The sequence below is a fragment of the Entelurus aequoreus genome, linkage group LG04 (assembly GCF_033978785.1).
Source record: "Entelurus aequoreus isolate RoL-2023_Sb linkage group LG04, RoL_Eaeq_v1.1, whole genome shotgun sequence".
Taxonomy (NCBI): domain Eukaryota; kingdom Metazoa; phylum Chordata; class Actinopteri; order Syngnathiformes; family Syngnathidae; genus Entelurus; species Entelurus aequoreus.
The window spans coordinates 88,976,429-88,991,338 of NC_084734.1; the positions used below are offsets into that span (position 1 = coordinate 88,976,429).

A 14,910-nucleotide genomic window follows, 5' to 3' on the forward strand; every position below is an offset into this window, starting at 1 on the left:
TAATGAACAATGGAGACTGCAAAGAAGAAAGTTGTAGGTGGGATCGGTGTATTAGCGGCTGGCTGTAGCAACACAACCAAGAGGACTTACTTGGATAGCAGATGCGCTAGCCGACGTTAGCCACCAACCGCATCTGTGATCGGGTGAAGTCCTTCATTGCGCCGTCGATCGCTGGAACGCAGGTGAGCACGGGTGTTGATGAGCAGATGAGGGCTGGCTGGCGTAGGTGGAGCGTGAATGTTTTTATCATAGCTCTGTGAGGTCCGGTTGCTAAGTTAGCTTCAGCGTCGTTAGCAACAGCATTGTTAAGCTTTGCCAGACTGAGAATTATTAACCGTGTAGTTACATGTTCATGGTTTAATAGTATTGTTGATCTTCTGTCTATCCTTCCAGTCAGGGATTTATTTATTTTGTTTCTATCTGCATTTGAGCCAGATGCTATCACGTTAGCTCAGTAGCTAAAGAGCTTCACCGATGTATTGTCGTGGAGATAAAAGTCACTGTGAATGTCCATTTCGCGTTCTCGACTCTCATTTTCAAGAGGATATAGTATCCCAGGTGGTTTAAAATACAAATCCGTGATCCACAATAGAAAAAGGAGAGAGTGTGGAATCCAATGAGCCAGCTTGTACCTAAGTTACGCTCAGAGCGAAAAAAGATATGTCTTGCACTGCATTCTAGTCCGTCACTCTAATGTTCCTCATCCACGAATCTTTCATCCTCACTGAAATTAATGGGGTAATCGTCGCTTTCTCGGTCCGAATCGATCTAGCTGCGTTGAAAACAATAGGAAAATATGAGGAGGCGAACAACTGACAACGTCACGCTACTTCCGGTAGGGGCAAGGCTTTTTTTATCAGAGACCAAAAGTTGCGTTGTTATCGTCGTCGTTCTATACTTAAATCCTTTCAGCAAAAATATGGCAATATCGCGAAATGATCAAGTATGACACATAGAATGGATCTGCTATCCCCGTTTAAATAAAACAATTTCATTTCAGTAGGCCTTAAAAGAGAACATTCTTGAAATAAAAAAAATAAAAATATACAGTATATACGGTGTATATTAACATATATTTTTGTCCTGTACCTTCTATTTTTGGGAGCGTAGACCAGGGATATTTAACTAAACTGTTTGCGGTCCACATTTCCAGAAAGCAAAGGACTGAGGCACCGGACTTCTCCTTTGACTATTATTTTGTATATTTCGGAGAGGCAGTGTCCTTTACAGTAGACATTTGATTGCGGCCTATTTATTTTGTCAGAGTTGCAAGAGCCTTCTGCTGTTTTAAAGACCTTCTGCAAAAAAAACAAGACAGTACTTTAGTGTTTTTAGGAATCGGCTGCAAAAATGTGAGTTTTGAATAGCTCAAATGATAAAAAAAGAGAGGACCTAAAATGGAACCTTGAAGAACACCGCTAGTATAACTAAAGGAGTTGAAGAGATGATTTCTGACTTCATCTGAAGTAAACCAACTACAGCAAGACCTTCGTTACACTACCGTTCAAAAGTTTGGGGTCACCCAAACAATTTAGTGGAATAGCCTTCATTTCTAAGAACAAGAATAGACTGTGGAGTTTCAGATGAAAGTTCTCTTTTTCTGGCCATTTTGAGCGTTTAATTGAGCCCACAAATGTGATGCTCCAGAAAGTCAATCTGCTCAAAGGAAGGTCAGTTTTGTAGCTTCTGTAACGAGCTAAAGTGTTTTCAGATGTGTGAACATGATTGCACAAGGCTTTTCTAATCATCAATTAGCCTTCTGAGCCAATGAGCAAACACATTGTACCATTAGAACACTGGAGTGATAGTTGCTGGAAATGGGCCTCTATACACCTATGTAGATATTGCACCAAAAAGCAGACATTTGCAGCTAGAATAGTCATTTACCACATTAGCAATGTATAGAGTGTATTTCTGTAAAGTTAAGACTAGTTTAAAGTTATCTTCATTGAAAAGTACAGTGCTTTTCCTTCAAAAATAAGGACATTTCCATGTGACCCCAAACTTTTGAACGCTAGTGTAAGTCACATTACGACAAAAAAAACTAACCGCCAAAAAGGAGAGGACTTAAAGGTGTGCCTTGAGGAATGCCTCAATCATGTAAATCCCAAGTTTGGACCCCAGTGTTTTATGTTTGCCAACAAGTTTAAAATGTCGATTGAAAGATCTGCCAATGTGTTTACAGAGGTCCAAGTTCTTCTGTACAACAGGTGCACTATAGTGTTCTTAGGAATTTGCTGGAAAAATGCTTGTCTCCCAAGTTTTGTACTGACCTCGGGCCGCCAGTTGAATAGCCCTGGTGTACCCATATCAAAATGTAAGACTGTTCATCAAATCTGTGTAATCAAATAAATGATATTTTAGTTGTTGTTGATGCTTGAATCCTGACAACAGTCTCCTTCCCAACAGATCAGCATCTTCATGACCCATTTGTCCAACTACGGGAACGACCGCCTTGGCCTGTACACGTTTAAAAGCCTGATGATGTTCGTCAAGACCTGGACAAACCTGAAGATGCAGACCCTCCCGCCTGTGCAGCTGGCTCAAAAATACTTCAGCTTGTTCCCCTCCGAGAGAGATCCACTCTGGCAGGTGACAACAAAAACGTTCACATTCTATTCTCGCATTTGTTTTAATGGTTTAAAGGCCTACTGAAAGCCACTACTAGCGACCACGCAGTCTGATAGTTTATATATCAATGATGACATCTTAACATTGCAACACATGCCAATACGGCCGGGTTAACTTATAAAGTGACATTTTACATTTCCCGCTAAACTTCCGCTTGAAAACGTCTAGATATGATGACGTATGCGCGTGACGTCACTAGTTAAACGGAAGTATTCGGACACATTTGAATCCAATACAAAAAGCTCTGTTTTCATCTCAAAATTCCACAGTATTCTGGACATCTGTGTTGGTGAATCTTTTGCAATTTGTTTAATGAACAATGAAGACTGCAAAGAAGAAAGTTGCAGGTAAGATCGGTGTATTAGCGGCTGGCTGCAGCAACACAAACAGGAGGACTTTGAGGTGGAAAGCAGACGCGCTATCTGACGCTAGCCGCCGACCGCACGGATGATCGGGTGAAGTCCTTCGTCGCACCTTCGATCGCTGGAACGCAGGTGAGCACGGGTGTTGATGAGCAGATGAGGGCTGGCTGGCGTACGTGGAGCACTAATATTTTTATCATAGCTCTGTGAGGTCCTGTTGCTAAGTTAGCTTCAATGGCGTCGTTAGCAACAGCATTGTTAACCTTCGCCAGCCTGGAAAGCATTAACCGTGTATTTACATGTCCATGGTTTAATAGTATTGTTGATCTTCTGTCTATCCTTCCAGTCAGGGGCTTATTTGTTTTGTTTCTATATGCAGTTAAGCAAGATGCTATCACGTTAGCTCCGTAGCTAAAGTGTTTCGCCGATGTATTGTCGTGGAGATAAAAGTCACTGTGAATGTCCATTTGGCGTTCTGGACTCTCATTTTCAAGAGGATATAGTATCCCAGGTGGTTTTAAATACAAATCCGTGATCCACAATAGAAAAAGGAGAGTGTGGAATCCAATGAGCCAGCTTGTACCTAAGTTACGGTCAGAGCGAAAAAAGATGCGTCCTGCACTGCACTCTAGTCCTTTACTCTCACGTTCCTCATCCACGAATCTTTCATCCTGGCTCAAATTAATGGGGTAATGGTCGCTTTCTCGGTCCGAATCTCTCTCGCTGCTGGTGTAAACAATGGTAGAATGTGAGGAGCCTTTCAACCTGTGACGTCACGCTACTTCCGGTACAGGCAAGGCTTTTTTTTATCAGAGACCACAAGTTGCGAACTTTATCGTCGATGTTCTCTACTAAATCCTTTCAGCAAAAATATGGCAATATCGCGAAATGATCAAGTATGACACATAGAATGGATCTGCTATCCCCGTTTAAATAAAAACATTTCATTTCAGTAGGCCTTTAAATGAATGTGTTAATGCAAGCAGAGTGCTGTCCTACTTTATATTAACATCATTTGTGTTGAATTGTTCATCTGCAGGATCCATGCGAGGACAAACGACATAAGGACATCTGGTCCAAAGAAAAAACATGTGACCGCTTCCCCAAACTACTTGTCATTGGCCCTCAGAAGACAGGTGAGATGCAGTCCATCAGCCCCCTCTACAGGTTGTAGTGAAAATGTTCAAATGAACTTTTAGTTCTGTTTGTTGGCCTTAAAAAGCATTTGATTAGCTCTCCGGAAGTCAGCAATGTATCTCCTTCATTGAGCGCTGGTTTGTTATTAAGGTGTTACCGCCTCGTTATGCAGTTTCCATTACACAAGTGTCAGCCTTCACTGTACGAGGTACAAAGTAATTGGATTTACCCTCGCTTAATCCTCTTTCCTTGCTCTTTATTTCCTCCCTGCTGTCAACTCCACTCTTGTCTTGGGCCGCCCTCTCAGGCACAACCGCGCTCTACCTGTTCCTTAGCATGCACCCCGACCTGACCAGTAACTACCCCAGCAAGGAGACCTTTGAGGAGATCCAGTTCTTCAACGGCCACAACTACCACAGAGGCATTGACTGGTAAGAAAAGTGACATGGCAGCCATGTGGTCCAAAGCATACCTGTCTTTTTAAATCAAGACCTGCCCCACTCATTACAGTATGACCGTACAGTGTTTCCCATAAACTGCCAAGATACCTGTGGCTATGGGCGTGGTCACCATGGCATCATCGAGTAATTTGCATAATTTACTACAATGATATGATTTTCTCTAAAAAGGCTAAAAAAATGTATACTTACTAATTAATAATAACAGTTTTGTTTTAAACGTCCATCCATCCATCCATTTTACAATATAATTACAACACTTTATGTACATATTTATATACAGATTTGAACAATAAGTTATTCATTATTAATTGTGGTTCTTACAAAAAATATATCTTATAAAATATAAAAGCTAAAATGTCTCTTAAAGCTCTGCCCCTTTAATTAGTGCATACTAAATAATTTAACTTTAGCCTACTACTACAAGCATATTATTTACCAGCAACATAAAGTGAAACAGAGGCAGAGGTGTCCTGCCACAGTCAGTAACAAATAAACAGAAAACAGTAGTGGTCAAATACAAATAAGGCAACAAGAGAAGTATCCTACACTTCTCTTTTGTAAAGTAAATGTGAACAGCCTATATGGGCATCTACATCTACTATATGATTTGCCTGAGAAGCTGGACAGGACAAAAAAAAAAAAAAAAATGTTCTTTTTAAATTTGTGGCGGACGTAATTCTTTCGTGGCGGGCCGCCACAAATAAATAAATGTGTGGGAAACACTGAAGAAACAAACTACATTTCTATCATTTCCAATATTTTATTGAAAAAAAACAGCCTACTGGCACCATACTTATTTTGATTATTGTTTCTCAGCTGTTTGTACATGTTGCAGTTTATAAATAAAGGTTTATAAAAATAAATAAAAAAATTAAAAAAATGCCTCTGCGCATAGCATAGATCCAACGAATCGATGACTAAATTAATCGGCAACTATTTTTATAATCGATTAGTTGTTGCAGCCCTAGTGCGATATAGCAAATGACTATATCGTGATATTGGAGTATACGTTCTCACGCAGTTGCTTTTAGCTGCGGGCATTACACTACAGGCTCTTCTCGCTCTTTGTTACCTCTCCTTCTCACAGAGACATAAAACAAGCGCACCTTCTTACATACGTCACATACGTATACGCCCTCGTGTAGCAGAGAGGTAGCGGCATGGGTAACGTTAGCTGTGGTGCGAGTGGTAATACGAGAGAAAGAAGGTGCGAATCTGGTAACAAATGAAGGAAGAATTAATTCCCCAAAAAAACAGCAGGGGGTCCATCGTCTGGCGGGGGTTTGGCTTCAAGCGGGAAGATGTCGAACAGACAACCGTAATATGTCAAGTGTGGGGCAAAAGCGTTGCTACAAAAAGTAGCATTACTGCTAATATGTAGCATCATTTGAAAAGTCACCCGCTAGAGAATGAAGAGTGCTTGAAACTCCGCATGTCAACATCTCCGTTCGATGCCACAACAACAAAATGCCGAGGCAACCATTTCCACATCAACACTGTATGAAAAAACTAGTCAACAACAGAAGGAGATAACGTCCGCAGGAACCTACCACATAGTGAAGGACATACACTATTTGATTTCCTATTATGCAGCTCATTTTTATTGGACACTTATTGAAATATCTTGTGTGACATCATGCACAAAAGTGCACTTTATTTGTTTTAAACTATTGTAGTGGCGTTCTGTACAAAAAGTGCACTTTAATTTAGTGTTGTTTTGATATGTCATCTTAGTGACATCATGCACAAAAGTGCACTCATAGTTTGTCTTAAAATGTCTGACAATCTTTCACTTTCTGTTTTGAAATGACATGAATGTTTGTGCCACTGCTATTTAATAACTGTTTAATAAATACACTTTCCCTCTCGGCATGAAAGTTTAAAAGTAGCATATATGAATGCAGTATGAAGAAGAATGTTTGAATGTAGACACATAGAATCATCATACTGCTGTGATTATATGCATCAAGTGTTCATTCAAGGCTAAGGCAAAATATGGAGATATATATCATGTATCGTGGCATAGCACTAAAAATATTGAGATATTAAAAAAAGGCCATATCGCCCAGCCCTAGTTTTGCGCCAAATGTGGTCAAGTGCTGTGGTTGGCTCGTGTGACCATATTGAAGAAAAGCAGTGTCAAAATGAAAGTGTGTGTTGCACCTTCATCTCACTCCAAAATCTTCTGTGGAAAATAGCAGCAGACAGACGTTTCTGGGACACGCCATGTCACATGTTGTCATCCCACCAGGGAGAGTTTGATTGCAGCCGGGTGTTTAAAAGCATATTAATGGGGAAGACAGCGGGGCAGCAATACGGTGCAAATTATTATGTTACACACTAAAAACGATCGAAAGCTTTAGACTACTTTTGTTTTACTGGCATTTTTATGCAAATGGCGTCTTTAAGAGCACTTTAGGGATGTCAATTTTACACCAGGGCCGTTCACTGCAACAACAAAAACACTCATTAATGAATGACACCCCCAAGATAATTAGTGTTTATGTCTGTGGCTGCATATCCACATTGAATTTCAGGAGGTTCAATTAGAACACAATCATTAAGCCTCATTTTACTTTTTTCTCTGACTCGTGATGCTTGCGGTGTTTCCCATAAACTGCCAAGATACCTGTGGCGGTGGGGGCGTGGCTATGGGCGTGGCCACCATGACATCATCGAGTAATTTGCATAATTTACTACAATGATGTGATTTTCTCTAAAAAGGCTCAAAAAATGTATACTTACTAATTAATAATAACAGTTTTGTTTTAAACGTCCATCCATCCATTTTACAATATAATTACAACACTTTATGTACATATTTATATACAGATTTGAACAATAAGTTATTCACTGAAATATATTTATTAATTGTGGTTCTTACAAAAAATATATCTTATAAAATATAAAAGCTAAAATGTCTCTTAAAGCTCTGCCCCTTTAATTAGTGCATACTAAATAATTTAACTTTAGCCTACTACTTCTTTGGCAGCTTAGTCACAGATGACCATGCTAATTTACGCTCTTGTGTCAGACACTTATTTCGATTTGATGTTTAATTTTTTATTTAATTTATTTTAAAAATATTTAATAATTGAAATCGTTTTGTCATCCTATTTTAGTCACTTATTAGTAATATATTTTCAGTTTTAATGAGTGTTGTAATTATACAATGCACATATTTAATTATAATTTTCACATTTTAACTTGATATTTTGTTGATACGGTACATTCATGTTTGTTGACAGCGCCTAGCATGGCTGTACAAGCCAATTCTTGAGTGACAGTCCTTGTTGCACTTAGTGCAAACATGTGTAGAGACTTCATCCCGCTCCTGCTGTGCGATGGTATTTGCAGTACGTTTCCTCCTGTCTCTCTTCTCCTCTGCGAGCTGGCCTCTCCTCAAATCAGCCTCTGCAATACCCCGTCTAACCGCTTGACGCCAGACATTTCGGTTCTCCGCCTACTACTACAAGCATATTATTTACCAGCAACATAAAGTGAAACAGAGGCAGAGGTGTCCTGCCACAGTCAGTAACAAATAACCAGAAAACAGTAGTGGTCAAATACAAATAAGGCAACAAGAGAAGTATCCTACACTTCTCTTTTGTAAAGTAAATGTGAACAGCCTATATGGGCATCTACATCTACTATATGATTTGTCTGAGAAGCTGGACAGGACAAAAAAAAAAAAAATAGAAAAAAAATAAATAAAATCTATTTGTGGCGGACGTAATTCTTTGGTGGCGGGCCGCCACAAATAAATGAATGTGTGGGAAACACTGGCTTGGTGGTCCCACATCTACAGAGCGCGAATCACACCCGATGAAAATGTGACTACCATTAACACTGAGTACATACTGTATGTGTCAGGTATATGGAGTACTTCCCGTTGCCCTCCAACGCCAGCTCAGACTACTACTTTGAGAAAAGTGCCAACTACTTCGACTCGGAGGTGGCTGCTCAGAGGGCTGCGGCCCTCTTGCCCAAAGCCAAGATCATCACCATCCTTATCAACCCAGCGGACAGAGCGTACTCTTGGTACCAGGTGGGCCACCCTTAAAAGCACACATGCCTCGTAGGAACACAACATGATGAAGGACTCCTCGCTGTCTGCCCACAGCACCAAAGAGCCCACGATGACCCGGTGGCGCTGAAATACTCCTTCCATGATGTCATCACGGCCGGCCAGGACGCCCCGGCCAAGCTGCGGGTCCTCCAGAATCGCTGTCTGTTGCCAGGCTGGTACGCCGTGCACCTGGAGCGCTGGATCAACTACTACCACTCCAGCCAGGTATGCCCAAACTGCACAGGAGTACTTCCACAACTTTGCTGTCACTGACATGTTTGTGTGCTTTCTTCCCCAGCTGTTGGTCTTGGATGGACAGATGCTGAAGACCGAGCCCGCCTCCGTCATGGATAAAATTCAGAAGTTCTTAAGCTTGGCTAATGCCATCAACTACCACAAGATCTTAGCGTGAGTATGCACTTTAATATGGAAGTAGAATTGTCTCACATCAACTTATATGTATCAATATGATATTAATACATATGCATATATTAATAAATATACAAATACAAATGTGATATACAAATAAATAAATAATTTGTATAAATAAACGCTTATTTGTACCGTATTTTTCGGAGTATAAGTCGCACCGGCGAAAATGCATAATAAAGTAAGAAAAAAACATATAAGTCGCACTGGAGTATAAGTCGCATTTTTGGGGGAAATGTATTTGATAAAAGCCAACAGCAAGAATAGACATTTGAAAGGCAATTTAAAATGTGTAAAGAATAGTGAACAACAGGCTGAATAAGTGTACGTTATATGAGGCATAAATAACCAACTACTATGTTAACCTCACATATTATGGTAAGAGTCATTCAAATAACTATAACATATAGAACATGCTATACGTTTACCCAGTGTTTCCCACACATTCATTTATTTGTGGCGGCCCGCCACAAAATAATTAAGGCCGCTACAAAAAAAATTTATTTATTTTTTTAATTTTTTTTTTTTTTGTCCTGTCCAGCTTCTCAGGCAAATCATATAGTTGATGTAGATGCCCATACAGGCTGTTCACATTTACTTTACAAAAGAGAAGTGTAGGATACTTCTCTTGTTGCCTTATTTGTATTTGACCACTACTGTTTTCTGTTTATTTGTTACTGACTGTGGCAGGACACCTCTGCCTCTGTTTCACTTTATGTTGCTGGTAAATAATATGCTTGTAGTAGTAGGCTAATGTTAAATTATTTAGTATGCACTAATTAAAGGGGCAGAGCTTTAAGAGACATTTTAGCTTTTATATTTTTATAAGAAATATTTTTTGTAAGAACCACAATTAATAAACATATTTCAGTGAATAACTTATTGTTCAGATCTGTATATAAATATGTACATTAAGTGTTGTAATTATATTGTAAAATGGATGGATGGATGGACGTTTAAAACAAAACTGTTATTATTAATTAGTAAGTATACATTTTTTGAGCCTTTTTAGAGAAAATCATATCATTGTAGTAAATTATGCAAATTACTCGATGATGTCATGGTGACCACGCCCATAGTCACGCCCCCACCGCCACCGCCACAGGTATTTTGGCAGTTTATGGGAAACACTGGTTTACCAAACAATCTGTCACTCCTAATCGCTAAATCCCATGAAATCTTATACGTCTAGTCTCTTACGTGAATGAGCTAAATAATATTATTTAATATTTTACGGTAATGTGTTAATAATTTCACACATAAGTCGCTCCTAAATATAAATCGCACACCCGGCCAAACTATGAAAAAAAACTGCGACTTATAGTCCGAAAAATACTGTAAATATATTTTTGAGATTTGAAAATATATACAAATAAAATGTATAAATATAAAAATGCGACATAAACATAAATCAAGAATTTGTATAAATGAACGAGAATTTGTAAATATATTTTTGAGATTTGAATATAAATATGCTTGATTTTGTATTTGTATTTGAATTGAATTTGCATATGTGGATCGCTTTTTTGCTTTTGTGTCGATGAGACATTCCTTCCACAAACCAGATGCACAAATAAATGTTACATGTGACTTGAATGTGGAGTTACACACACTGCAGCCAGAGCGGTCTGGGTCACAGACAATGCTAATGTATCCAGTTAATCTGAAAGACCGTGCTAGCTGCTTATTTTATTGTATCAATGCCGTTTAATGACCTTGTCCCTATGTAGATACTGATCTCTTATCAGTGCAATGTGTGTCAAATCCTCCCAAATGAGTAATACTTACAGTGGATCCTGCTTGATCTCTGGCTGCATCATTCATGTTCACTCATGACACACTGAGACCATGACTTAGAAGATTTCATTCTGGGTTCAAAAACAGTGCGGTCTTGTGCTTAATACTATGATTAAAAAAATCTAGCAAAAAGGGTTTTACAGCATTTTTGGTAAAAGATGACAACTCAATTATTGAAAATATAGACAAAATAGCTGAGTTCTATGGTTATCGTTACACCTTTTTTTTGCCATCACTGGTTTTATGGTGGCATTACAAAAAAACAAAACACTTTATACAACCGATTAATGTTTTTGTGGTTTTTAAATCATACATGTATTTGTTTGAGAAAGTTCCAACTTGCACGATGTACACTGTATTACGTCTATGGCTTTAAACAAGTATTTCATGTCAGATGAGAATGTAACCATATATTCACGGAATGTGTTACGATGCAGGTTTGACCCCAAGAAGGGTTTCTGGTGCCAGTTGCTGGAGGGCGGGAAGACAAAGTGTCTCGGGAAGAGTAAAGGACGCAAGTACCCCGACATGGACCCTGAGGTAGGATTCTAGTCATCTTAAAGCTTCCATCTTACAGGATTTTTAAGCAAATATAAATAAGTTCCACGGGTCCCACAATAGTGTGTGAGACCCGTGCATACAGTAAAATGTGCTGCATACAGTAAAATGTGCTGCATACAGTAAAATGTAACGATGCTAGGGCCACTTTGATACATTTTGTACATTCAAAATTAGAGATGTCCGATAATATCGGACTGCCGATATTATCAACCGATAAATGCTTTAAAATGTAATATCGGGTATTATCGGTATCGGTTTCAAAAAGTAAAATGTATGACTTTTTAAAAGGCCGCTGTGTACACGGACGTAGGGAGAAGTACAGAGCATCAATAAACCTTAAAGGCACTGCCTTTGCGTGCTAGCCCAGTCACATAATATCTACGTCTTTTCACACACATAAGTGAATGCAAGGCATAGTTAGTCAACAGCCATACAGGTCACACTGAGGGTGACCGTATAAACAACTTTAGCACTGTTACAAATATGCGCCACACTGTGAACCCACACCAAACAAGAATGACAAACACATTTCGGGAGAACATCCGTACCGTAACACAACATAAACACAACACAACAAATACCCAGAACCCCTTGCAGCACGAACTCTTCCAGGATGCTACAATATACACCCCCCCGCTACTCCGCCCACCTCAACCTCCTCATGCTCTCTCAGGGAGAGCATGTCCCAAATTCCAAGCTGCTGTTTTGAGGCATGTTTAAAAAAAAAAGCACTTTGTGACTTCAATAATAAATATGGCAGTGCCATGTTGGCATTTATTTTTTCCATAACTTGAGTGGATTTATTTTGTAAAACCTTGTTACATTGTTTAATGCATCCAGCGGGGCATCACAACAAAATTAGGCATAATAATGTGTTAATTCCACGACTGTATATATCGGTATCGGTTGATATCGGAATCGGTAATTAAGAGTTGGACAATATCGGAATATCGAATATCGGCAAAAAAGCCATTATCGGACATCTCTAATTGTAATGTAATGCATACAGACACCATTTGGACAAAATAATTGGGACACCTTGTCGTATACATCAGTGGTCCCCAACCACCGGGCCGTGGATCGATTGGTACCGGGCCGCACAAGAAATAAAAAATAAAAAATAAAATGTTTTTTATTATATTTTTTTTTATTAAATCCACATAAAAAAAACAAGATACACTTACAATTAGTGCACCAACCCAAACAACCTCCCTCCCCCATTTACACTCATTCACACAAAAGGGTTGTTTATTTCTGTTATTAATATTCTGCTTCCTACATTATATATCAATATATATCAATACAGTCTGCAAGGAATACAGTCCGTAAGCACACATGATTGTATTTCTTTATGACAAAAAAATTAATTTGGGACAAATTTTCAAGCGTCGGTCCGCAGCTACAAAAAGGTTAGGGACCACTGCTATACATGATGTAAAATGATAGAACATAGAGTTGGCCTTATTGCTGAGAGTTTAAAGGCCTACTGAAAGCCACTACTAGCGACCACACAGTCTGATAGTTTATATATCAATGATGAAATCTTAACATTGCAACACATGCCAATACGGCCGGGTTAACTTATAAAGTGACATTTTAAATTTCCCGCTAAACTTCCGGTTGAAAACGTCTATGTATGATGACGTATGCGCGTGACGTCAATAGTTAAACGGAAGTATTCGGACACATTTGAATCCAATACAAAAAAGCTCTGTTTTCATCTCATAATTCCACAGTATTCTGGACATCTGTGTTGGTGAATCTTTTGCAATTTGTTTAATGAACAATGGAGACTGCAAAGAAGAAAGTTGTTAGAAAGTTAGCGGCTGGCTGTAGCAACACAACCAGGAGGACTTTGACTTGGATAGCAGACGCGCTAACCGACGCTAGACGCCGACCGCACGGATGATCGGGTGAAGTCCTTCATTGCACTGTCAATCGCTGGAACGCAGGTGAGCACGGGTGTTGATGAGCAGATGAGGGCTGGCTGGCGTAGGTGGATAGCTAATGTTTTTAGCATAGCTCTGTGAGGTCCCGTTGCTAAGTTAGCTTCAATGGCGTCGTTAGCAACAGCATTGTTAACCTTCGCCAGGCTGGAAAGCATTAACCGTGTATTTACATGTTCATGGTTTAATAGTATTGTTGATTTTTTGTCAACAACAGATGTCCAGAATACTGCTGGACATTATGCAGTGTTAACAGAGCTTTTTATTGTATTGGATTTCCAGTGTCCGATTACTTCCGTCTTTACTATTGTCGTGGAGATAAAAGTCACTGTGAATGTCCATTCGTGTTCTCGACTCATCATTTCAAGAGGATATAGTATCCCAGGTGGTTTAAATACAAATCCGTGATCCACAATAGAAAAAAGGAGAGAGTGTGGAATCCAATGAGCCAGCTTGTACCTAAGTTACGGTCAGAGCGAAAAAAGATACGTCCTGCACTGCACTCTAGTCCTTCACTCTCACTTTCCTCATCCACGAATCTTTCATCCTGGCTCTAATTAATGGGGTAATCGTCGCTTTCTCGGTCCGAATCGCTCTCGCTGCTGGTGTAAACAAAGGAAAATTGTGAGGAATATTACCTCCTGTGACTTCCGGTACAGGCAAGGTTTTTTTTTTATCAGCGACCAAAAGTTGCGATCTTTATCGTCGATGTTCTCTAGTAAATCCTTTCAGCAAAAATATGGCAATATCGCGAAATGATCAAGTATGACACATAGAATGGATCTGCTATCCCCGTTTAAATAAAAACAAATTCATTTCAGTAGGCCTTTAAGCTAAAGGTGTTCAATGCAGTTGAAGTCAAGGCACTCCAGTTCTTCCCCACCAATCTCATCCATGCAGGTTTTTGTGGCCCTTCCGTTGATGTTTCAATTCTTTTGAGTTGTACAAAGCGTGATTGACTTTTCCTCCTCTCTCCTGCAGTCCCTGGCGTTCCTCAGGGACTACTACAGGGATCACAACATCGAGTTGTCCAAGCTGCTGTACAGAATGGGTCAGCCGCTCCCCATCTGGCTCAGAGAGGAGCTGGTCCACACCAGGTAGCATCACCGCGGGGGGCGACCGGGGGGGAGACATTACAGCCCCGAAAGCATTCAATAGCAGCCCTGCAGGGGGCGCTGAGGCGAAGAGTGAAGCTCACACTAGAAGAAGGGACATTCTATCAGGATCTGCGCACGGGATGTCCGACCGGACCTCAAAACGTTCTGCCGTTCATTCTGTGATCTCCCATAAAGTGTTGGACACTAATGAGCTGGAAGAGGGCGGAGCTTGGAGATGCTCAGCATCACAAGTCAGGAGCTGGGAGGCCTCACTCGCTCCTGAGGAGGAATAGGGACCATCCAACCTTCTCTCACACGCATCCAACTTGCAAAGTGCGAAGGCTGACCTTGCACAGTTTCAGTTCTAGAAAAAGACCCGGAATCAGCGCCGATATGTTTTTTTTGTTGTTTTGTTTTTAA

The 14,910-nt window shown here is 39.9% G+C and overlaps 1 protein-coding gene across 1 annotated transcript in view; it reads left to right on the forward strand.

The window, feature by feature from the left end:
- The window catches only part of LOC133649133 (bifunctional heparan sulfate N-deacetylase/N-sulfotransferase 1-like), a 186,422-nt gene that overhangs the window by 170,503 nt on the left and 1,009 nt on the right, over nt 1–14,910 (forward strand). Inside the window, exons 8-15 of the mRNA XM_062045940.1 lie at nt 2,410–2,592; nt 4,033–4,129; nt 4,438–4,561; nt 8,465–8,639; nt 8,715–8,885; nt 8,959–9,068; nt 11,324–11,426; nt 14,375–14,490. Of these exons, the coding sequence (XP_061901924.1) occupies nt 2,410–2,592; nt 4,033–4,129; nt 4,438–4,561; nt 8,465–8,639; nt 8,715–8,885; nt 8,959–9,068; nt 11,324–11,426; nt 14,375–14,490 (1,079 nt within the window). The remainder of the gene's footprint in view (nt 1–2,409; nt 2,593–4,032; nt 4,130–4,437; nt 4,562–8,464; nt 8,640–8,714; nt 8,886–8,958; nt 9,069–11,323; nt 11,427–14,374; nt 14,491–14,910) is intronic.